This window comes from Polypterus senegalus, chromosome 16 (assembly GCF_016835505.1).
Source record: "Polypterus senegalus isolate Bchr_013 chromosome 16, ASM1683550v1, whole genome shotgun sequence".
Lineage (NCBI taxonomy): Eukaryota > Metazoa > Chordata > Cladistia > Polypteriformes > Polypteridae > Polypterus > Polypterus senegalus.
In genome coordinates, this window is record NC_053169.1 from 5,402,664 (window position 1) to 5,428,006 (window position 25,343).

Here is a 25,343-nt window from a genome sequence, read left to right on the forward strand (position 1 = left end):
TGACTTGGCATCACTAGACGTGGAGGCTGGCAGCGAGTGACGGCCTGCAGCTCCATAAAGTTGAGGCCTGATTGGTCAATTGCTGCAGGGGGAGGAGTCTCCGAGACAGGCTGTCCGTCACCCCAAAGTCCTGAGAAGGCGTGTCCTCCTGAGCGTTTGGGAGGAGCTTCGAGTGAAGGCCACTGAGCTTATTGACACATCACCGCCGGGCGACGCGTCCTGTTGCTACAGACAACACGGCGAGAGCGGAGGGCATGTTTAACAGGTCAATATTTAACAGGTGCCCGGGTGTGGTCACGTGACACCAAAGTGAAGAAAGGCGCTAGATACATATGTATATAACACAAGTGTCACTGCAAGGGGCTTTAGAAAACAAAGAGGCTAAATCAGGTGACCTGTCCATCAGTTCTTATTTTATAAAGCGCCTTTCAAAGTGAGCGCCAGCACAGGGCACTTTATAAGGCCAATAAAATAATAAAGCCACGCCATCGTACAACACTCAGCAGTGCAGGCAGGCAGGCAGGCCAAAGGACGACACGGGGATTTTATTTATTCTGCTAGTGTGTGGCATAATTGGCTCCCCACCTCAGTTGTATGCCAGGTGGGTGGGATAACATTTAGTGCCAGGTCAGGTTAAGGGAAAGGGGATACTGCACAGAATCTCGGTGTCATTTGTGATTCCTACCCTCTCTTATTCCACCCACATAAATCACATTAAGAAACTTTCTTACTTTCACCTCCGTCACATATCCCGTGTTCGCTCCTTCCTCTCCTTCTCTAACGCTGAGAAACTCATCCCTGCTTTATTCACATCCCGTATCGATTATCGTAACTCGCTGCTGGCAGGCGCCCCTTCTAATCTTATATCTCAGCTCGGCTGTAAGAGTCCTGACTCAAACCAGCAGCAGCGAGCACATCACACCATCCTGCTCCGTCTTCACTGCTCCCTGTGTCTTACACAAACGAATATCAAATCCTACTAATAACCTACAAAGCCTTAAATAACTTCACGCCAAACTACATCAGTGACCTTCTCCATCACTATGTGCCTGCCCACCCGCCCACTAAGGTCCTCTGATTCTGTGCCCACACTAATCTACACTCCATGGGTGACAGCAGGGTGGCGAGTGCCCAGACTCTGGAATGACCTCCCGAAATGAATCCGGTCAGCTGACTCCATGAATTCTTTTAAAACTCATCTGTTCAGGAAGGCTGTTAGCTCTACTTGACTTTATTACCTTCTCTCAGTTTACCTCCATGTCGAGATGTTCATGTCACCTGTGTGTGTGTGTGTGTGTGTGATGGACCATCAATTGTGTTGTCTGTTAGGCTTTCTCTGAATTCACTGTCTTAATCTTCTTCATTTATTTATTTGGTTTGTACTGTGCTATATACTGTATACCCTGCCGTTCTTTCTTATATTCTGTAAGTGCCTTGAGCATGGGAAAGGCGCTATATAAATAAAATGTATTCTTATTATTATTAATACATAAAAGGTGCTCAACACAGCACCACAAGCCATTGCCAAATCACCAAAGACAACATCCATCCATCTACCCGCTATTTCCTAACTACAGGGTCACGGGGGTCTGCTGGAGCCAATCCCAGCCAGCACAGGGTGCAAGGCAGGAACAAACCCAGGGCAGGGAGCCAGCCCACCGCAGGGCACACACACACACACACACTGTGGACAATTTAGTGTCACCAATGCACCTAACCTGCATGTCTTTGGACTGTGGGAGGAAACCGGAGCACCCGGAGGAAGACACGGGGAGAACATGCAAACTCGGCGAACCCAGATCTCCTAACTGCCAGGCAGCAGCGCTACCCACTGCGCCACCGAGCCGCCCGGTGCTGAAGCGCATCGGAGGTCCATGGCGGCAGCGGCGTGTGAATGTATAATTAAAACTGGGGTCTTGGGGTAGTGCAGCTTGGCAGCCCCCATAGTTCTTAAAGGAGAAATTGTCTGATTGCGTATTGACACGCCAGCGCGATCCGTTCAGCCGGTTTTTTCGTTGACGCCGTGCCCCGTTTTTTTTTTTTTTATTGGGGGGTGAAGCCTGCAAGTTTCATCACCCATAATTGGTGGGCTGGGTGTTTTGTTTTTTTTTTTTTTGTTTTTTTTTGTTTTTTTTTAGGTCAGTAGGTTTCAACCGTTTTGACTTCTGGAGAAGCGGAAGACTCGGCAAATGGATGGCGTATCGGATTTACTCAGCATCACTACTGGTCCCAGTTGTGTCCGCAGGGTCGCCGCTCTCGTGTGAAGTCTGATTTCTAAACCGAGTGAAGTTTTTTACCAACCAGATTCTCAAACATTACAACAGAGAGTGTAGAGGGTGGGGCGGGGGATGGGGGTCTTCCTCGGATGTTTTGAAGGTCTAAACTTTCTAACATTAGATTGGAGCATCCTGATGTTGTAATGATTTGCAAAAAACATGACCTGGGAATTCACCGATTTTCGCAGACCACCAGTTGGGAATCACGGGCGCAGTTTACACGAGAACTGAAATGAAAAGCAAATCTGGGGGCAGTGCCACCCATAAAATAACGATATTTAAGGTGAAGCAGCCTCCATGCTCTGGTGTTAATCCACTAAGCGTCTCCCGAGTTCACGGTCTCTGTTTCCCTTGCAGCGCATTCACTACCTCTCGCTGGAGTTCTACATGGGACGGACCCTGCAGAACACGATGATCAACCTGGGGCTGCAGAGCGCCTGTGATGAAGCCGTCTATCAGGTACGTCGCCGCCGCTCCCTTGGCCTTGAACCAATCCGACTTTATGCCTGAGGGTCCGCGGAGACAGTGATGGTCCTCTGATGGTGGATCTGACATCACCAGGCTTCGGCTGCTCCCGATTTCAAAAGCGGAGGTTCGCCTCCACTCCCGTCTCCCCCCAGAGCAGCTGATGTGTCGCCTGGACTGCACTGGAGCTCCGCAAGTCCCACGGGGTCAGCAACGCGGCCGCTCTCTGAAGATTTCAAGTGGACGAGAGCCTTGCTTTGCGATGGGGTCTGGCAGCCTTTTCTCATGGCCCCCCTGTTCCCATGAAAGTCAAAGTCAGCGGAGGTCTGTTCAGATGCCGACCGCCTCCCACACAAGAGCGTCACCGTTGTCCCCGGGGGGCCACTCGTGTTGTTTCCTTTCTTTTTTTGTCACATGGAAAGAGCTGACAATGCTGTGAATGTAAAGCGGTTTTATCTTTCATCCTCTCGCTACTCGACATTGTTGTGAAGCAAAAAGAACAATCGATGGCGAGTCACATGGGTTCAGACAGGCAAGAGGGGAACTGATGCTATAATACTGTAATGCTGAGTGTGTATGTGTGTGTGTGTGTATATATATACTCCGCAAAAAAAGAAACGTCCTCTGACTTTCAACTGTTTTTACTTTCAGTAATCTTAATGTGTAAATATTTGTATGAACACTAAAAGAGTCAACACCATAAGACATAAACTACAAATGTTTCACAATGTGTCCCTGAATGAAGGGAGGCTCAAAATCCAAAGTACCAGTCAGTATGTGGTGTGGCCACCAGCTGCTTGAAGTACTGCAGTGCATCTCCTCCTCATGGACTGGACCAGATTTGTCAGTTCCTGCTGTGAGATGTTACCCCACTCTTCCACCAAGGCACCTGCAAGTTCCTGGACATTTCTGGTGGGAATGGCCATAGCCCTCACCCTGCAATCCAACAGGTCCCAGACGTGCTCAATTCCTTCGATGATAAACACGAATCCGTCCATCACCCCTGGTGAGACAAAACCGTGACTCATCAGTGAAGAGCACTTTGTGCCACTCCTGTCTGCTCCAGCGAAGGTGGGTTTGTGCCCATAGGCGGCATTGTTGTTGGTGATGTCTGGTAAGGACCTGCCTTACAACAGGCCTACAAGCCCTCAGTCCAGCCTCTCTCAGCCTATTGCGGACAGTCTGAGCACCGATGGAGGGATTGTGTGTTCCTGGTGTGACTCGGCCAGTTGTTGTGGCCATCCTGTACCGTCACGCAGGTGTGATATTCGGATGTACCGATCCTGTGCAGGTGTTGTTACACGTGGTCTACCACTGCGAGGATGATCAGCTGTCCTTCCTGTCTCCCTGTAGCGCAGTCTTAGGCGTCTCACAGTGCGGACATGGCAATTTATTCAGCAGTCCTCATGCCTCCCTGCAGCAGGCCTAATGCACGTTCACGCAGATGAGCAGGGACCCTGGGCATCTTTCACAGTCGGTAGACAAGTCTCTTTAGTGTCCTGCTTTTTAGAACTGTCACCTTAAATGCCTACTTTCTGTAAGCGGTCTTAACGACCATTCCACAGGTGCATTATGGTTAATTGAACATGCATGGAGAACATTGTTTAAACCCTTTACAATGAAGATCTGTAAAGTTATTTGGGTTTTTAAAACATTATTGTTGAAATACACAGTCCTGGAAAAGGGACGTTTCTTTATTTGCTGAGTATATATATATATATATAAAATATAATGTGTGTGTATATATAATATATATATATAATATGTGTGTGTGTATATACTAGCCTACTTTGCCTTCTGGCTCAGCTCCTTCTTCACTTCTACCGATTAGTAAAGCAACCACATAAGTGCACTCAACATCCTGATACATCTACGACATTCTCCATCCCAAGATACTTAAACTCCTCCACCTGAGGCAGTAACTCACCTCCCACTCGGACAGGACAGTCCAACATTCTCCTACTGAATTTGATATGGAAAAGAAAAATTAATATTTTTGATGTACCGTCTGTTGAAATGACAACTGCAATGCATTTTAGGACTCCAAATGTTTGTGGTGCACCATCTGTTGGAATGGAAAATGCAATGCATTTAATTACCACATTTCCACCCTAGAGCCTCCACTCTGGGGTTCCAAGTAGGTGGAGTTGACTCCAATGGGTGGCCCAGGTAAGTGGAGATGTCTCCAATGGACCCCAATAGAGTCTACCTGCAGACCAACAGAGCTCTGCCCAGTTACATTCCCATTGGGTTGTGGGAGGGTTGTCTGACTTGAATAATGCCAAGTGCTGTCATGCAAGTTACCTCCACCTACTTGAAGCTCCTGGGTGAAGGCTGCAGCCCTCCGCTATACCAGACTCCAAATGTTTTTGATGCGCCATCTGTTGGAATGACAAATGCAAAGCATTTTATTACTACAGGTATTTGTGATGCGCCATCTGTTGAAATGGCTGAGACATGGCAACCGAATGAAGGTGGATATAAAAACTGCCTTCAGAAAGTATTCAAACTTCTTCAGCCTTGTGCAAAAAATTGTTTAAATTCATTTTTTCTCTCATTAAACCCTCAATACTCCCAAAATGACAAAGTGAAAAAAAAGATATTAGAAATTTTTACAAATGTATTTAAAATATAGAAGCTGAAACATCCCACTGACACAAGCGTTCAGAGCCTTTGCTTTGGCTCAGGTACAGTCTGCTCCAGTGATCACCATTGAGATGTATCCCCCTTGCCCCCTTGTCTGGAGTCCACTTGTGGTCCGTTCCATTGTTCGGACTGATTAGTGAAGGCCCACAGCTGTCTATAGGGGGTCCTACCAGCCATGAGTCCAGAGACAGGATTGTGTCGAGGCTCAGATTTGGGGAAGGCACTCTGGAGCATTGAGGGCTCCCAAGAGCACAGGGGGCTCCACAAGTCTTAAATGGTAGAAGTTTGGGTCAATCACAAGTCTTCCTAGAGCTGGTCGTCCAGCCAGACTGAGCAATCAGAAGGCAGAAAGGTCTTGGCGAGAGTGATGACCAAGAAGCCAATGGTCACTTTGGCTGAGCGCCGGAGAGCCTGCGTGGAGATGAGAGAAACTTCTAGAAGGACCACCACCACCACCACACCCCACTATTCTGAGCTTTATGGTAGAGAGGCCAGATGATGTATGAAAGCTTATTTAGAGTTTGCAAAAAGGAGAATCAATAAGTGTAATAAAAACCTGACGAAGATGAAGAGTTGGTGGCCTCATTCAGTTGTGAGATAATTTTGAAATGAAACAATCGGACCCCAAGGACCTTCAGCCGGCAGCAATGGGTTTTCGACTTTTTGGCCAGCGAAAGGGGGACCGTCCTCCATTGCAGATGGTTTGCAGCTAGACCAGAATGGGCGGGGCTTGTGGGTGGAAGTGACATCAGAGTGCATCATTTGTGAGTTGCATCACTCGTGTGGTAAGGAGGGAGTGAAGCAATGTGATTGGCTGTGTGACGCCTTTACTCTTCCTGCTGAGCCTCACCTGTTCAGGTTTAAAGCTCGTTTTGCAGTCAAATGTTTGGGGGGGAATGGGGGGTCTGCTATTCTAAAGTCATAAAGTGAAAAAGAAGGTCTTATCAGTAACAATACGCATTCCTACGTCTTGAAGGACGAACATGACGTCGAAATGAGTTCTGCACTTTTAGAAACCCTAACAGGGAACAAAAAACCTGCAGAAATAACTTTGGGTACAAAGATCCTGACTCTAACAGCATGGCGCTATATAACCTCACATTCCATTAGCCCTCTTAATGCTATTGTTTGGGACCCCGAAAGTAACCCACTGGCAGTGAGCGGTCGGGGTCCCCGTGTGCAGACCTCGTTACACCTGAGCCCACCATGTGGGACGCCTTCACCTTTCTTTCTTTTTTTTTTTTTGGATTTCTCTGTTAGCTTGGACTGGACCTCGAGGAGCTGCAGGAGATCGAGGAGGACGCTGGACTGGGCAACGGGGGACTGGGGCGTCTGGCAGGTAGGAGTTGTTTAGTGACAAAGGGGCTGAAGGGTCCAACAGGACAAAGCAAAGACAACCCAGAAGTGGCTTGGGGACAGCTCTGGGAATGTCCTTCTTGAGTGGCACAGTCGGACTTGAACGCCATCAAGTATCTCTGGAGAGACCTGAACATGGCCGTCCACTGAGGGTCTCCACCAGCCTGCCGGAGCCTGAGGGGGATCTGCAGAGAGGGATAGCAGAGGGTCCTCAAATCCAGGTGTGTGTTTGTGAAGATTGTCACGCCAGACGCAAGAAGACTCCAGGATGGAATGGCCGAGTACTGAGGAGAGGCTCTGTGCACCAAGGGGATAGTTCTGTTTTATTATTATTATTATTATTATTTTTATTAGATTTTGCATAAGTTGATGAAGGTTCTGTTGTCCTCTTTGTCATTCTGAGGTCTTGAGTGCTTCTTGAGGAGAAAACAGCTGTGACCTCACAAAGTGTGACAAAAGTGAAGGGTGTGTGTGTCTGTGTGTGTGTACATCTCCATATGTATACTGTAAATGTATAGAAAACACAGCATATTTGTATGTACACAGTAATTATTTATATGTAAAATATCGTGACGCGAGTGTTCAGTTCATTTGTATGTTTTTTGACCCCCTGAACGTGATTTGTCTTTAAACGCCACCGTTAAAAAAACGAGTCCCCCGGCCGGAGTGAGGCCTGACTCAGTGATTTGCGCTGTAAGCCTCTAAATGTCAGCATTGCCATATCAGGTCAGTGCCCGCAGTGTGTTTATTGTTCAGACGTGGCCGACACTGCCAGCTCACAGCTTTAGGGGCACAAACTCGAGTGCTGCACATGGCAGATTTTTAGGTTTGTATTTTTTGCTCTCTCTTAAAATGTGCTGACAGCTGGCACACAGATGGCTGCTCCTCTTTGGACTCGTCTTCTTTGGGTAATACTGAGCCGTGTATCTACCTGCTGAAATAACTGAAAGGACAGAAGACACCAGGCTGATGCCACACCTCCACTGTTGTGATGAAGCTCAGCATTTCATAAACTCGTTCTTCTCTCTTCCTGCACATCTCACTCGGTTTTCTTCTACTTTTTTTTTTTTTTCCAGCTTGTTTCTTGGATTCCATGGCCTCCTTGGGTCTGGCAGCCTATGGATATGGAATCCGGTACGAGTTTGGGATCTTCAACCAGAAGATCTCAGAAGGCTGGCAGGTAAGTAATGCACTGACCCCTTGACACTCCAGCTAACCCTTCAGGGCTGCACCTGCAAATCATTTGAGATGGTAACCTGGTGAGCGGTCATCAGCTGGCAAGTCATGGGGTCTGGAGGTTCAGCAGATGAATGGTCAGCACTAGGACAAAGTGACATTACAAGAAGAGTCCTATCTGTCTATCATATAGTGCATTCACATCTGTCTATCTATTTTGACCACTAGAGGCGCCACCAAGCCCCAAGCACTAGACATGACTCCACACCGATACCGTCGCAGCCTTTAAACTCATTCCAATACTCTACCATACGAGAGCAGCAACTGCCCACTCTCCGTCCACCATACCTTGTTTTCCTCCAACCCTCTTGAACGAGACAGAGCAGTTCCCTTTACGTGGGACTCGGGTGTCCTACTGGTGCCATAGCATTGCCCACCAGCAGCATGTTCAGGCTACAAACAAGTGGCAAAAACAAAGGAGCTTCTCTCCCTACAGCGCCCCCTGGCAGCACCTAAGGACCCTGATTGGGCCATCCTTCCACACTACATGTCCCAGGCAACCCTGCGGGTGTCCAAACTGCAGCCAAGCCAGAAGAATACTGCCACCTCTCCTACTGGGGGTGGAATCACACTTGATAATGTACATCCCCTCAGTCCATCTATATTGTTTCTGTCCAATCGGGACAGTCGGGCTGCATTTCCATACATGTTGAACTTCAATTATGGCTTCCCTGCTGGATGAAGAATCGCCCTCCACCCTAGTTGGGATGGCCATCTATCTATCTATTATATAGTGCCTTTCATATCTATCTATCATATAGTGCCTTTCTATTATCTATCTATCTATCTATCTATCTATCTATCTATCTATTATATAGTGCCTTTCATATCTATCTTTCTATCTATTATATAGTGCCTTTCATATCTATCTATCTATCTATCTATCTATCTATCTATCTATCTTGCCGACTACACCACACTGGCTGTGTGCCTGTGAGATCTCGATGTCCTGACATTGAAGGTGAAATGAATGAAAAGATTACCCCTGAGGTTTTGAATATATTTATTTACTTTAATTATTTATTTGCACCAGAGGACATTGTTTGTTTTTATTGATCCATTTTATGGATTTACTTATTTCTTGGATTATTTCTTGACATATTTAGACGCACTGTTTGCACACCAAGGGCATTTTTATTCTCATTCTTATTGTTCTGTTTCAAAGTCTCTCTTGTCTGCTCGCTCACCCTGGTCCATCTTGGTCATGACTATCAACGTCCCAGAACTGAGGGTTGTGCCCAGGGCTGTGGGCTCAGGCCGTCACGGTGACAGCTTTGGAGACGTTCTATTGATTTAATTCATTCATTTAGATTGGTAAAACTTTATTGTTCCCAGGGGGGAGTTTGGTAAATTTAAGATAGTGGATTGGACGTCACCTGCAGCTGTCAGCCATGTACACAATTTAATAGTCCAGCATACAAAACGGTGTTGGCAAGGAGGCCTCATCTCGTCTCAGTGAAGAGCTTCTGATCCGTGATGTCCTTCACGTTTTACCCACATGAAGTAAAAAAATGCCCAAATCTTTTCTTTCAGATTGAGGAAGCTGATGATTGGCTGCGCTATGGCAACCCCTGGGAGAAAGCACGACCCGAGTTCATGCTGCCCATCCACTTCTACGGAAGAGTCGATCAGAGTGGAGGTGGTGCCAAGTGGGTAGATACTCAGGTAATGTCCTGAGGGATTGGCTCCAAGGCCTCGACATGCACTGTGCAGTTTTGGTTTTAATCTTTCATGAAGTGGGGGGATTGGGGGGAGTTTGGTCAAAGCCTCACTAAGCTCATCATTATGTTCTTCCTCGACCTTTAGATCGTCCTCGCCATGCCTTATGACACTCCAGTGCCAGGCTACAAGAACAACACGGTGAACACCATGAGACTCTGGTCGGCCAAAGCCCCCAACGACTTCAACCTCCAGGAGTGTAAGTGTCATGTGACCCACTTTCAAACTGCTGCTCTGTAGGGGTGACTGGGCGGTCCTGGGACAGCAACAGGAAGTGACCGCCTCATGAAGCTCCACCCCCTCAGACGTGTCCTTCAAACGTGATCATGTAGAACTCCTAATTGAGTTGGGCTGTGCCGGTAGTGCTGGTTCTCAAACCTTATGATTGGACAAACTTGAAAAATGTTCTACTAGGGATGTACGTTTTTTTTTTTTCCCCCTGAGATTGAAAATCATTTCTTTACGTTTTATAAGGTATGAAGGTGTTAATTATTTCTTAGAAATGTGGTTGTTTTTTTAAATCCACGTTATGTTTGGTATTTTGATGAGGGTGCCACCGCTTTGGCAGCGATGACGTGACCGGCCGCTGTTTCAGGCAGGACTTCCATAAGTCTGTTCCCTTCTCCCTGTGGAGTTCTGAAGCCTTTACTTGTTTTTCTGGCCCACGGAGTTAAGGCTTACTTTGGCTGTGGGCCTCACTGGAGCCTTGAGACGTGCGTTTTGTTGTACTGACGCATCATAAGGTCGTGAGGTTAACACGTCCACTGTCAGGTTGTTACCTGATCCATTTCTCGTCTGTTGGTTTCAGCGGCACTGCAGGGCACCATGCGTCCCGATTGGTCGAGATTCTCGTGACTGCGGGTCATCTCGGGGTTGACTTAAATATGGCGGTGTCGCCGATGCTGAGCTTCCCTTGGTGGAGACATTCTCATGTGAAATGGTTAGCAGTGAAGATGGTGGCGTTTTGGTACTTTTTTCTTTATTTCTTTTCTTTTCTGTTTTTGTTCATTGGCGTCACGTTTGTATTTCCTGGGATTTCTAGTTCATAATAAATCCCATGGGACTTTGTCCATATCACATTTTCAAGGTTTCGTGACCCCAGCCAGTTATCACGGTGGGTGTCTGTCCTGCCTCACATCATTTTAGAGGCTGCATGTCAGTCATGTCCTGGTCCCCTGGTCTGGTCTTATATCCCACCATCATGAAGGTTAGGTGGGCCTATGTCAATTTATGAACACACTGGCCCTGCAGTGGTCTCCTGTCCCTCGACCCCTTGGCTACTGCATTACACCCAAATGCTACCTGGAGAGGCTGCTGGCCGTCACACGCCATTCGTGGAATACACAAACAAATTTTAACATGAACAATTAAAGGGTTGGAAAGGGTTAAAAATAACTAACATTAAACTCCAGCCCCCCGACCGTAAGAGATTGTGCGCCTGTCCTGTTGTTCCCTTCAGACTTGAAGTGCAGCTCTCTGCCTTCTGAGCAGAATTTCAAGTGCCGGCTGCAGATGGCAGCCAGCCAGTGATGTGACACCTCGGGGACCGCAGGCCTTTCAGCAAGAAGGGGGAGGTGACGGAGGATTATGAGGAGGAACTGTAGGACAGAGGAGAGCAGTTCAGTGTGGGGGGGGGTTATGCAACATGGGGGAGGAAGAGGAGGGACACCAAACAGTGACAGTTTAAAGTAGAAACAGGTCATTGAGAAATGAAGAAGTGCAATCTGAAGAAGGGGTGTGGGAGGGTGCTGAGATACGGAACAGCAGCACACAGTATAGTACAATGTAAAGTGTGGGGGGGAGGTCAGATATGGAACAGCCAATTGTTTAATACACTCACTGTGGAGGAGGAGGAGGTGGCATTTGAAATAGCGACATACAGGCACTTCAGAGGGGCACAAGAACAGGCATTAGGGATACAAGTGCACAGTGGCAAGATGGCATGTACGGCTCTGGGTCTTGAACTTATGCCAGCGTTTCTCAACCCTTAAGTTTTTGCGACCCGAGTTTTCTTAACAGTTTTAAGAACAGTTTTCGCGCCCTACTAACATTTTTTTGAAACCTTAATAAAATGTATTCCTATATTTTTTGCTGCCGACAAACCGCTACAAGTTTTATTATACCTGCTTAACTTTTATCGACATTTCTCTAACTCTATATTTATGTTTCTAGTATCAGAATGTAGTTTAAGTTCATTTGTTTTTGGTTTCAATAGATGGATTTTTCATATTTTCGATTCTTGTTTTCTTTTTTTCGCGTCTTCGCACCCCTTAATCAAGGTTGAGAACTGCCGACTTACGCCATTGTGCTATTTTACAGTTTCATGCTAGGCTTTTAAGGCTCCTTTTGTGAATTTCACATCTGGGATCAGTCCATCTATCTCTCTGTCATCGAGCACCTTTTCTGTCTGTATAGTGCCTTTCATAGCTATCTGTCAGTTATGAGGTGTCTTTTCTATATATCTCTCAGGTCCATGTCGATATATTTAAGTAGTAAATAGTTCCTTTTCTAACTTTCTATATATCTATCATATAGCTGTTTTTCAATCTACAGTATATCTATTTATTATATAGTGCCTTTCATATCTATGTATCTGTCTGTTATGCTCTGACTTTTCTATGTTTCTGTCAAAGAGCTCCTTTTCTATATATTTTGTAGCTCCTTTCCCATATCTATTATATAGTGCCTTTCATATCTGTCCATCTGTTCATCATGTAGTGTTGTTTTTCTGTCTTATAACTCCTTCTCTATTTATCTGTCTGTATTATATATAACGGTCTTTTAACTCCTTCTCTATTTATAACTGTCTTATAGCTTCTTGTCTATTTATCTGTCTGTATTATATAGCGCCTGTCCTATATAACGGTCTTTTATATAGTTCCTTTCTCTCTCTGCACATTAATAAAAGGCCAAGTGTCTGTGTATTTTTGCATCCGTCCAGTTGCTATGTCTCTGTCATTCCAACAGACGGCGCAACACCAACAGTTACACTGCTTTTACGAATCCCATACCAAAGTGGCCGCTAACAGAGACTTCTGCATTGCGTTTGTCATTCCAACAAATGGAGGATCACAAATATTTGTAGGAATGCATTTTATTTCTACAAATGTTTATGATGCACCATCTGTTGGATTGACAACTGCAAAGCATTTCGTTACTTGCATGCCTTGCAGAATACATTCCAATGGATGGTGCACTGAAAATGTTAACGCTGAGGTCCGTGTGGATTATTTAGATTTCAACCCGTCTTAAATGGGCAGCACAGCTAATCAATCATATAGTGCCTTTCACGTGTATTATTTAGCTCTTTATCTATTTGTCTGTAGAATCTGCCCCTTGTAGTCTACCCTTCATGTTCCTTTTATATTTGCCACATCTCATGTAGGCAGGCAGGTCACGGAGGGAGCCTTCCATGTGACTTGAACCTGTGGCTCTCAATCCCACAGTGGGCACTGTGAGCTCACCCTGCTGTCCATCCTGCCACCAGTGTGACTAGGGCATTGGGCACTTAGACCACCCATGCCAGACTCGCCCCTCAGGCATTTTTTTTTTTTTTCTCCGTCTCCTCCGGTTTTCTAATTGCTGATGAGGTTTTTCTTTCCTTGGCAGTCAATGTGGGTGACTACATCGAGGCAGTGCTGGACAGAAACCTGGCAGAGAACATCTCCAGAGTGCTGTACCCCAACGACAACGTGAGTATGAAGACACATCCAGGTGGGAGCAGCAGATCTGTGACCGACGTGAGACTGGATCAGGTGCCTTTAGCCTGCGGTCTCCAAAATGTAATGGCTGACAACGGCCTGCCAGTGTGCCGGCTGCCCAGCCTGAGGTCAAGCTGCACTGCTGATGCTGGAGGTACAACATCTGGCCAGGATTTGTCATTTCTGACAGTTATGCTTGGTGTAAAAAGTTTTTAGAGCATAAAGAGGCAGAAATGGCAAAGGAGTGTAAGCAGGCAGGTCCTGGCGAGGAGATCTGAGCTCGAGATTTCCTAACGTTGGTGGGCCGGGGGTTCGTCATTTCACTCCCTCCTCCGAGTGACTAACTCGGCTGTATGTTCAGTTTTTTGAAGGGAAGGAGCTACGGCTGAAGCAGGAGTACTTTGTGGTGGCCGCCACCCTGCAGGATATCATCCGCCGCTTCAAGTCTTCCAAGTTCGGCTGCAGAGACCCCGTGAGGACCAGCTTTGATACGTTCCCAGACAAGGTGAGCACGCCTGTCCCAAACACTTCTTCAAAGCCCCCAATACAAGTGTCCCAGCAGGGCCTGCCGTGGACTTACCTTCACTCGGTCCATTCAGCTTCCACCTTATTATGCACACGGCTGTGACAATGGCCAGCTTACAACAATTACAAGAACAAAACGGCCAAAGCCAGGCCATCCAACCCTAACTCTCCATCCTCTGCTCAGTGAAGCCCAAACCCTGCTCCTCTCGCACAACTGTAACGGTGAGCAGATACGAGCTCTGAGGGACTAAATCGGGGGTCTCCAACCCGTTTTACCTCCTGAGTGCTCCTTTTACAAAATGAAACTGGCCGAGAGCTCCTCGTGTTATTTTAACGTTTATTCTCATCGCTTATCTCAAGCCAATCAAACTGAATCAGCTCGTTTTGCCTGAACATTTACAGAATGTCGGTGTCCACAGCTCACATTTTACATAGAAAATCACAAAAAATATCGAGTTCACCTGCAAGTGTATTTTGTCTGTCTGTCTGTCTGTCTGTCTGTCTGTCTGTCTGTCTGTCTGTATTTTCTAGTGGATCTCACACTACTGAATTCAAACATGAAGGCTGTCAAAACCATCCATCCATTATTCAACCTTCTATATCCTAACTACAGGGTCACGGGGGTCTGCTGCAGCCAATCCCAGCCAGCACAGGGCACAGGGCAGAAGACAAACCCCGAGCAGGGCGCCAGCCCACCACAGGGCGCACACCCACACACCAAGCACACACTAGAGACAATTTAGGATCACCAATCCACCTGACCTGCATGTCTTTGGGCTGTGGGAGGAAACCCACGCAGGGAGGACTCAGGAAGCGAATCCAGGTCTCCTTACCACTGCGCCACCGTGCTGCCCCTGTCAAAACTTACTTCTTCATGGCTGGCACGGTGGCGCTAGTGGTAAGGAGACCTGGGTTCGCTTTCCGGGTCCTCCCTGTGTGGAGTTTGCTTGTTCTCCCCGTGTCTGCGTGAGTTTCCTCCAACAGTCCAAAGACATGCAGGTTAGGTGGATTGGCGGTCCTAAATTGTCCCTAGTGTGTGCTTGGTGTGTGGGTGTGCGCCCTCTAGTGGGCACCGTGGAGCTCCATTAGCATTTGCCATAGAATACCAGAATTGGCAGGTCCACCAGTGGCAGGTATCCTCACAGATGAGAGCAGGTTCACCCTGAGCTCATGTGACAGACATGAAAGGGTCTGGAGAAGCCGTGGAGAACGTTATGCTGCCGGTGACATCGTTCAGCCTGACCGGTTTGGTGGGGGGTCAGTGATGGTGTATCTGGGGAGGGACACACAGACCTCTACAGGCCCGACAACAGTGGGCCTCTTGACTGCCATTAGGTAATCCTTGGACCCATTGGCAGACCCTATGCTGGTTCCTCCTGGTGCAGGACAATGCCCAGCCTCATGTGACGAGAGGATGAAGGAATTGATACCATTGACTGCCCCTCATACCCCCCATGCTCACATGCCTGACATCAATCCAATAGAAAACCTCTGGGTGGGCAACATTATGTTTGGGCCCATCCGATGGCTCAGCCCGTCCAGGAGCTCAGTGATGCCCTGGTCCAGATCTGGGAGGAGATCCCCGAGGACGCCATCCGTCATCTCATTAGGACGCTGTCAGGTGTGGGGGGGTTGGAGTTTCGGCCCAATGGACTCGAACCCGCCCGCCACATCATCATTTTGTCCCTTTTGATTTTTGGGTGTCCCTCTGTCGGTTGATCTTCTTCATTGCCATCTTTTCGTTCCTCACACATCACCATACCAGTCCATACCAGTAGAGATGGCCAGCAGGATTTCTCAGGTGTTTTCAGTGTTCCTTTCATTTTTTGGAGCAGTTTATGCCCAACACGTTCCCCTTCGACTGGACTGGACACACTGGAGTTGAGGGAGTCTTCTGATTTGGCTTTCCACCCATTTTGACAGATTTTGAGACGTCCCACTTTGCGCACCCCGGGTGACCGCAGCATAGCAACACTATGGCAACCGCAACAGAACATTCCAGAAAATGACAACGCCCATGGAAAAAAAATTATGGTGCCGCAGTAAAATGCGAAATAATGTTAACACTCAAGAAATGAAATGAAATGAAAACATTAAATTGAATTCCCCACCAACGGCGCAGGGAAATATCAGAACCAAACTGAGAAAGGACTTTAAAACAATTTAAATTGAAAGGCAGAAAAGAAACTCTGCTTTAATTGGAATCCCCAGAATTCAAAATCTACATAACTCACAAAAACAAAAGTATCGACGTCCAGTAAACTCGCCTTCACGTCGCCATCGTGCGTTACTGAGTGTAGAGTGGTGGGCAGCGGAGTCGAGTTTCTCCATTTCGGATGACATCGACAACACGATAAAAGTGTGTGGCGAGTGCAGGGGTCGGAATCCTCGCTGAATCCGCAGCATCTTAACAAGAGCATCGGGCCGACGCCGAGCCCTAATTCTAGTGCAGTTCCTCTCCCCATAACCCTCGGCCCTGTGGGGTTTATGCCAGTTTTGCCCCCCAGCTCTTTACTTTTCTTCCTAACCTTTCATGCGGTGCGTTCTTTGAAAGTCCTTATCTGTAATCTCACACGTGCCGTCTCTGGTCGTATCCTTTTGTTGCTTCCTTATGGAGTTCCAGCATTTTGGTGAAACACGGAGCCCCTTGTCTGATCTCCCCCTGACGCTCCTGTTCAAGTCGTGCCACCCTCAGTTTCTTCCTCGGCAGTTCTTCCCGTTAGTCAACCAATGGCACACGTTAAGTCGACTGAACCGCAGTTGGCAAAGCTTGGACTTTATTGAAAGTAGTGAGCTGCACCACCACCTGGTGGCCTACATCTGTTATTGCAGATCCAAGTAACTCATGAAGATGGCTCTCAGTGGGCGCCTATCCACTCGGACCCAGCGGCTCCTCTTCTCCATTTTGAAGTCTGCTGATGGCTCTGAGCTGTAAGTGTAAAGGCAGGACATGACAGTATGGACGTCACTACACGGAGTTCTTTCTGTCTGCAGGTGGCCATTCAGCTCAATGACACTCACCCTGCTCTGGCCATTCCAGAGCTCATGAGGATCTTGGTGGATGTGGAAAAGCTGGAGTGGGAGAAGGTAAGCAGGCGGCGTTAAAGACTTTCTTTACTGTCACAGAGTGGTAGCACATCAAGTAATGACCCTGCCGGGGTCTCTGTCCCCAAATGCAGGCCTGGGACATCACGGTGCAGACGTGCGCCTACACCAACCACACGGTGCTCCCCGAGGCCCTGGAGCGCTGGCCCGTCTACATGTTTGAGAAGCTGCTGCCCCGACATCTGCAGATCATCTATGAGATCAACCAGCGGCACCTGGACGTAAGTGGCAGCCGCCTGAGTGTAGAGAACGGGCAGGGGTGGGTTCAAAGCCGAGATGGCAGGGGTGGGTGGGCACTGCTTCATTAAAACTTCAAATGGTGAGAGTATCGAAGGAGAACAAATGGTGTCGTTGTAAGTTTAATAAGTGACGTCCAGTGGCGAGCTGTGTGTGGATTTACACAACAATGAAAAGTGCATTCAGCCTCTGCTTTTCTTTTTAAATCCTAGAGGGTCTCGGCTTTGTATCCCGGAGACTGGGACCGTCTGAAAAGGATGTCTCTAATCGAGGAAGGTGACCCCAAGAGGGTGAACATGGCCCACCTGTGTGTGGTGGGGACACACGCAGTGAACGGCGTTGCCAGGATCCACTCGGAGATCGTCAAGAACAGCGTGTGAGTCGGGGGTCTCTCTCTCTCTCTCTCTCTCTCTCTCTCTGGCCCGTTATCTCATCCTGGTCCTGTTAGGACGTGCAGGGACATTGAGAGCTTGGCACATTACGGTTTGTTATGCCAACACTTTTTTCTAACCTTAATATCATTTTGGTACAATAAACTAACTGGGGGGCTGTGCCCCCTTTGGCTAAAAATGGTTGGAAACAAAGACATTTCTGGATGTCTCTCCTTGCCAAGCCCAAGAGATACAAACTGAGACACCATAATAATGAAAAGAAAAGTAAGAATGCATAAAAAAAAGGAAAATTAAGCATTCTGACATACTGTAATAATAAAAAATTAATACTTAGAAATAACATATACAGTAGTATGGGAAAGAATCTTATTTCATTAATGGGTTGCATATATGAGTGTAAAGTTGGTTCAATGCCCAGAGCTCACTGCTGGCATCGAGTGTCATGTCATTTCATCTTCATGGGCGACACAGCAAGTCACTGAGAAAACAAATTGCAGTACCTTTGGGTTTTGGGAGGTGGGCAGGCATGTGAATCAAAGTGGGCCTCTTATTATTTAAAATGTATGTTATTTGTGAAACTGAGATGGCACACTGGCATGGTACCATAGGCGTAGTCGGGGGAGTGGGTTTCAGCTTTGACCAATCATAAATTCTATGGCAGTTCCAACTGGCAGAATTCTGATTCGTTTACTTTCTTACACACCCCCAAAAAACTGATTTCTGGCTGCGTCCCTGCATGGCACTGCCACCTCTCAGCATGAGGACGCCAGTCAGACCTCTGGCCAGAGCTACAACGTGTTGCACGTTGGTCAGGTGGGTAGGTAAGGATGTCATTGGACTTGTGAGAATATTACGACTACGACCTCTGCAACTTTTATTGATTGACAATAAGTTCCCAGATACTTCCAGGCCTCCACCACACCCCAAAACCATCACCCAGTCACAAAACACACCACATGGTTTAATGGCACTGGTTCTTTAAGTGATGCCCGTTCTTCAGACTGCTGCGGCCTCATCGCTCTCGGCGTCATTTTCTTTCAGGTTTAAAGACTTCTACGATATTGAACCTGAGAAGTTTCAGAACAAGACCAATGGCATCACTCCACGCCGCTGGCTGCTGCTGTGTAACCCAGGACTGACCGATCTCATTGTTGAGGTAAGGACACAAACCCATGAAGGTGACACCAGGTACACGATGGTCGTGTGATGACTGAAGGGTCCAAATAGCCGCTCATCCCCCTGAATATGTCATTTTGTCTGTAGACCGAGAGCTCAGGTGTGTTTATGGCTTGTCGGTTTAGGGGGCAACGTGACGCCATTGATAGCCACAGCGCTGTGGGTCTCTGCTCTCTGTGACACAAGAAGCATTAACACAGAATCGGCTGACTTGTCAAATGAGGGACATTACTTTGAAAAGTCACTGGTGCAGCTGAGACATTGAACGTCAGTGACACTTCTAGATTTCTAAGGTCATTATTGTCACAGGTGGAGTCCAGGCCTTTAATGACCTCTCAGGTTCGGCCATCAGCAGTGTGTCTGTTAGCGGAGAGTGTCGACCTCGTCATTGAGAGGTTTACTTACCTCGGCAGTGACATTCATGTCTCTGGTGACTCTTCCTATGAAGTCAGTAAATGGGCTGGGAGAGCATGGGGGGTCATGAGGTCGCTGGAATGGGGTGTGTGGCGCTCCTGATATCTCAACAAAAACCTGAGAGGAAGACTGGACTCCTTCATGTGGGTCTCTATGGAGAATCCTTGTGTCCTGCTGGTTTGACTTTGTGTTGCTCACGGAGTCCCGAATGACCCGCATTGTGAGGGAGTGTTAGTGACGGCACTGCGGCCATGTGGCACAATTACCCGAGGGTGATCCGGCTCACGAGATAAATGGTCATTGCTGGGGAGTGGGACTGGACTGTATGTCTGTCTGGGGGGTTGCCAGCCAGGATACTGATCCGTTTTGTCGTAAGGTGGGTGTGGCAACGTGCTGTACCAGTGCATACTCCCCAACCTGACCAGTATGGAGTTCAGTGGAATTCTTTCTTGTTTGTGTTAATCTACGTGTAACATGTCACTGCTCTCCTGCATTACGATTACTCGGTAGAACTACCTGATCTTAAAACTTCATGCTGTCTCTGTCCTTCTGGCTCTTTCACCCCACTGCGGCCATGTCGCAGACTTCAATGCACGGGGGAGAAAAAAAACTTTATCTGGCTGTACTCTTGGGCAAAGGAATCAATGCCCTGCCAGTAGCCATTGGCAATGCCCAGACACTTGACTGCCTTAAGGAAGGACTTTAAACACACTTATTGCATACACCTTTGAAGGGTTTTAGCTTCAACTTTTTTTTCTTGTTCTACCTTAATTTAAGACTATAAAATGACAACAAAAGTTCAGGAGTGATGTCTCTATGAACAAACAGTAAACGTTGTGAGCTGGAATGTCAAAGGTCTCGACTACAAATTAAAGAGGAAGAAAGTTTTCTCTGACCTAACAGGTCTAAATACCAAGATAGTATTTTTACAGGATACTCACTTAATCAGCGAGGACTGGACTGGCCAAATATTCCACTGCAGCTATACAAAGAAAACTAGAGGTGTGGGAATCTTAATTCATAGAACAAATTTATTCTTTTACTTGGACTTCATCTGCATCACATTACGTTGTTTTTTGTCTGTTGTTGTTGTTCTTTTGTATTAACCTGCTTTGTTGTATTCATAAAGTCTGTTATACAGTGGTGTGAAAAACTATTTGCCCCCTTCCTGATTTCTTATTCTTTTGCATGTTTGTCACACAAAATGTTTCTGATCATCAAACACATTTAACCATTAGTCAAATATAACACAAGTAAACACAAAATGCAGTTTTTAAATGATGGTTTTTATTATGTAGGGAGAAAAAAATCCAAACCTACATGGCCCTGTGTGAAAAAGTAATTGCCCCCTTGTTAAAAAATTACCTAACTGTGGTGTATCACACCTGAGTTCAATTTCCTGATTACTGCCACACCTGTTTCAATCAAGAAATCACTTCAATAGGAGCTGCCTGACACAGAGAAGTAGACCAAAAGCACCTCAAAAGCTAGACATCATGCCAAGATCCAAAGAAATTCAGGAACAAATGAGAACAGAAGTAATTGAGATCTATCAGTCTGGTAAAGGTTATAAAGCCATTTCTAAAGCTTTGGGACTCCAGCGAACCACAGTGAGAGCCATTATCCACAAATGGCAAAAACATGGAACAGTGGTGAACCTTCCCAGGAGTGGCCGGCTGACCAAAATTACCCCAAGAGCGCAGAGACGACTCATCCGAGAGGTCACAAAGACCCCAGGACAACGTCTAAAGAACTGCAGGCCTCACTTGCCTCAATTAAGGTCAGTGTTCACGACTCCACCATAAGAAAGAGACTGGGCAAAACGGCCTGCATGGCAGATTTCCAAGACGCAAACCACTGTTAAGCAAAAGAACATTAGGGCTCGTCTCAATTTTGCTAAGAAACATCTCAATGATTGCCAAGACTTTTGGGAAAATACCTTGTGGACTGATGAGACAAAAGTTGAACTTTTGGAAGGCAAATGTCCGTTACATCTGGCGTAAAAGGAACACAGCATTTCAGAAAAAGAACATCATACCAACAGTAAAATATGGTGGTGGTAGTGTGATGGTCTGGGGTTGTTTTGCTGCTTCAGGACCTGGAAGGCTTGCTGTGATAGATGGAACCATGAATTCTACTGTCTACCAAAAAATCCTGAAGGAGAATGTCCGCCATCTGTTCGTCAACTCAAGCTGAAGCGATCTTGGGTGCTGCAACAGGACAATGACCCAAAACACACCAGCAAATCCACCTCTGAATGGCTGAAGAAAAACAAAATGAAGACTTTGGAGTGGCCTAGTCAAAGTCCTGACCTGAATCCAATTGAGATGCTATGGCATGACCTTAAAAGGCGCTTCATACTAGAAAACCCTCAAATAAAGCTGAATTACAACAATTCTGCCAAAATTCCTCCAGAGCGCGTAAAAGACTCATTGCAAGTTATTGCAAGTTATCGCAAACGCTTGATTGCAGTTATTGCTGCTAAGGGTGGCCCAACCAGTTATTAGGTTCAGGGGGCAATTACTTTTTCACACAGAGCCATGTAGGTTTGGATTTTTTTTCTCCCTAAATAATAAAACCATCATTTAAAAACTGCATTTTGTGTTTACTTGTGTTATATTTGACTAATGGTTAAATGTGTTTGATGATCAGAAACATTTTGTGTGACAAACATGCAAAAGAATAAGAAATCAGGAAGGGGGCAAATAGTTTTTCACACCACTGTATATTGATTTTTCATTTTGATATCTGTTACTTTGGCTCTATTTTACGGTGGCCCCTAAGGGCAAGTGACAAAAAACCTAAAGATGTGATGCGTACAATTAAAACAAGGTGACACATACTTGTTGTTATGCTTTGTAGTGCTTTAGGTTTTACAAATACATGCTATATATAAAATGTATTGTTATTATTTATTGAATAAAACAAAGCAAAGAAAGAAAGAAAGAAAGAAAGAAAGAGTGGCACAGCAGCAGGTGTGTTCCCATTTTGTCTTTCCTGCTGCAGAGCCGCACAGACCCCCAGGTCTGTCCTTTCAAGCCCCCACTTACTAATAATTAACTTTGTCATTTATAACACCTGACCCCCTTTTTTTTTTTTAAATTGTTCAGAAAATTGGCGAAGACTTTGTCACCGACTTATATCAGCTGAAGAAGCTTCTGAACTTTATTGATGACGACGTCTTCCTGCGGGACGTGTCCAAGGTCAAGCAGGTAAGCCGCGACCGTACGGTTGTCTCCTGCATAGGCAGGCGTGCACGTGAAGGTGCCCAGTGATGGACCAGAGGCTCGTTTCCTACACCAGGGTCCGTATTTATCAAGCATCCCAGAATTACTCCTAGGAATTGCACCAAATGTCCAACTAGGATAAGAATTTGTCCTTCCTCCGACTGGGACGCTAGCCGTTTGAGTTTATGAAGCATCTCACGTCTGCTCCCAGATATTAGGAAGAGTTTGCATTTGAGAGTGAGTGACGTCACGATTTGATGGCGGCCCAAGCCACTAGGTGGCACTCATGGTGATGTTTCCTTGTAAGTCATAATGACGCGTTGTAGTTTTCTAAGACTAACATGGTAGGGTCACCACAAAGCTGATATGACAAGAAGAAGAAGAAGAGAAACACATAATGCAGGACATTGCTCTAAGTTGCACCTAATTGTTGCCCCACTTTGCAACCACATCTTAAGTAATAGTGTAACGAGCTCCGAGTAGGAAAGACGAGACGCGGGCACACACACACACACACACTCACACACACACACTGTTTATTTTGCAGTGAACGATCCACAGCCGTACTTTCAGAAGAATCCCATTCCCGCAGTTCTGGCCACTCGTAAAGTAGCAGTTACACTGAAACTCTCCACGGCTCTACGTCATGGCCGCTCCTCGCTCTGTGATCCCTCCACTTATCTCCCATGGGGCTCATTTATCCAATGCCCCAGGAGTCTGCGCCTGCCTTCATAAACCTTCCTGTGCTTATAAAGTGTAACGTGAAGGTTCCAGGGGTTTGTGGAAGCGTAGCTGTGTGACGTTTCGTTGTCACCCACCCATCCTGCCCCTGACCATTTTCAGGTGTGCTGCCCCCTACAGTACAGTTTGAATCCACAAGCACCTGTGGTGGATGCTCATCCATAATTGGGCAGTGACATCGACGTGTGCGCCAATTTGCACGAATGCTGCTTGCTTTGATGTCGCTGCACGTGGTGTAGTTGGAGGGTAAACGTATGAATTTGTGTATCGCCATTCAGAGTTTGGTGCAAAACGCAAGAAATGCTTGGTTGTGACGTGCATAAATCACCAACGTCACAAAGCTGCATTTTACTCATAAAGTTTTCGATGCTTTAATTCCGTCTGACGTCGCGCGGGTCCTCCATGTGGATGGATTGATCACTTAACGTACAAGATCTGTTGCGAATATCATTCTGTGTCTGTCACACTGATACCATTTTACGAGTTGATTGCTGTCCAGCGTTTTTCAAAACAGCCCACCTTTCCCAAGATGTGCGTGCCAATCTATGCCTGAGCGCCACCTTCTGGCAGCTCCTAACGAGGTAGGACGGCGCACACGCTCTCCTCAATCCTTACATTTACTTTACTGACGCCTCCATCCGTTTATGATACAATTGGTTCCATTTCTTTTGGTTTTCGAGTTGGATAAGCGGGTCATGTGACTTGCTCAGGGCCGCACATTGGTGTCAGCAGTGGGATCTGAACCCCCAAACTCAGGGTCTGAAGTCCAAAACCTTATCCATTACATCACACTCCCTTAAGTGGAGAACTGATAAAATGCTTTTACTCCTAAGAGTAGGCTCAAACTGTGTCCCTCTGAGGTTTCCGAGCCAATCGGAGCCGTTTTCCTGTTCTGTGACGCTTGATAAATATCTGCTGAGAACATTCAAAACCTCAAAGCTCCACTCGACTTGACGTTATGTTGGAAGAATCAAGTGGAGAGGACTGGTGGGCCTTGTTGGGCTGAATGGCCCGTTCTTGCCCTGATTGTTCTAACGTCCTGATAAATGAGAGCTGACTATTCTGTCCCACCGTTAGCGGCCACGACTGCTGTGAAGACGTCTCACCCAGAGGTGCTCAAGGTCTCTGCTTGAGCTCCGTGACTCAGAGGTTTGTATCTCTCCAGTGTCTACCATCATGACGCCATTTCTTTCTTTTAATCGTCCGATTGGAGCTCATTTATCAAATGAGTCATCACCACACGCCGGCTCTTACAAACACACACGTCGAGGACGCGTTATTTGTGCGGTCCTCCTAACGCGGCCCGTTCTGGTGTGTAATTTTAACCCTCATTGCCTCATTTACAGCACAGCAGATTCGGGAGCTGAAAAGACCTGCCTTAGGTGGTCAGAATTTTGCCTACTCGGCCCCCCTGGAACCCCAGGATGGGCACCGTGTCAACGTACCGGCCTGGCTGAGTATTGTTCATTATGGTGAGCGTATTGTTGTTTTTTTCTTTTTGCTTAGGAAAACAAGCTGAAATTTTCAAGCTACCTGGAGCAGGAGTACAACGTAAAAATCAACCCGGCGTCCTTGTTTGACATCCAAGTGAAGAGAATTCACGAGTACAAACGGCAGCTGCTCAACTGCCTGCACATCATCACCCTCTACAACCGTACGTTCTCCTCGTTACTCACCGTCGGCTGCCTTTGTATGCTCTCGCAAGTGCCATGTGCTGCTTTGTGTGGGTGGGGCACAGAACTGGCATTGGGAGGGGGGCACTGAGCTGCATTATGGCGGCATTGTTTAACCAACTCCACTCACTACCTCTGTGTTTCCCCCAGCCTGGCAATGACCCTTAAGTTCCTCTCATTCAGGTCCAGCCCGCCTGTCACGCTGGTGGACGGTCCCCGTGTGGCGTACTAACTGATGGTGGTCGTGTTTTCTTCTTCACATTTAGGCATCAGAAAGGAGCCGAATAAGGAGTTTGTGCCCAGGACGGTTATGATCGGAGGAAAGGTAGGCTGAGTGTTAAGTGCTTATAGCGCCTGGCCAAACTGGCTGTGCCACAAATGACAATATTGTCACCTCCTGGAATTACATCCTGAAGTCAAAGTACTTTAGGATTACCGGATGGACGTGAGGCCG

At 46.8% G+C, this 25,343-nt stretch overlaps 1 protein-coding gene across 1 annotated transcript in view; it reads left to right on the top strand.

Moving 5' to 3' along the window:
* Nucleotides 1-25,343, top strand: part of pygb (phosphorylase, glycogen; brain) — a 48,812-nt gene that overhangs the window by 8,842 nt on the left and 14,627 nt on the right. The window contains exons 2-15 of the mRNA XM_039739100.1: nt 2,634-2,735; nt 6,648-6,726; nt 7,820-7,923; nt 9,513-9,644; nt 9,786-9,897; nt 13,308-13,390; nt 13,761-13,904; nt 16,919-17,011; nt 17,104-17,250; nt 17,479-17,642; nt 18,700-18,814; nt 22,359-22,460; nt 24,723-24,870; nt 25,156-25,214. Of these exons, the coding sequence (XP_039595034.1) occupies nt 2,634-2,735; nt 6,648-6,726; nt 7,820-7,923; nt 9,513-9,644; nt 9,786-9,897; nt 13,308-13,390; nt 13,761-13,904; nt 16,919-17,011; nt 17,104-17,250; nt 17,479-17,642; nt 18,700-18,814; nt 22,359-22,460; nt 24,723-24,870; nt 25,156-25,214 (1,584 nt within the window). The remainder of the gene's footprint in view (nt 1-2,633; nt 2,736-6,647; nt 6,727-7,819; nt 7,924-9,512; nt 9,645-9,785; nt 9,898-13,307; nt 13,391-13,760; nt 13,905-16,918; nt 17,012-17,103; nt 17,251-17,478; nt 17,643-18,699; nt 18,815-22,358; nt 22,461-24,722; nt 24,871-25,155; nt 25,215-25,343) is intronic.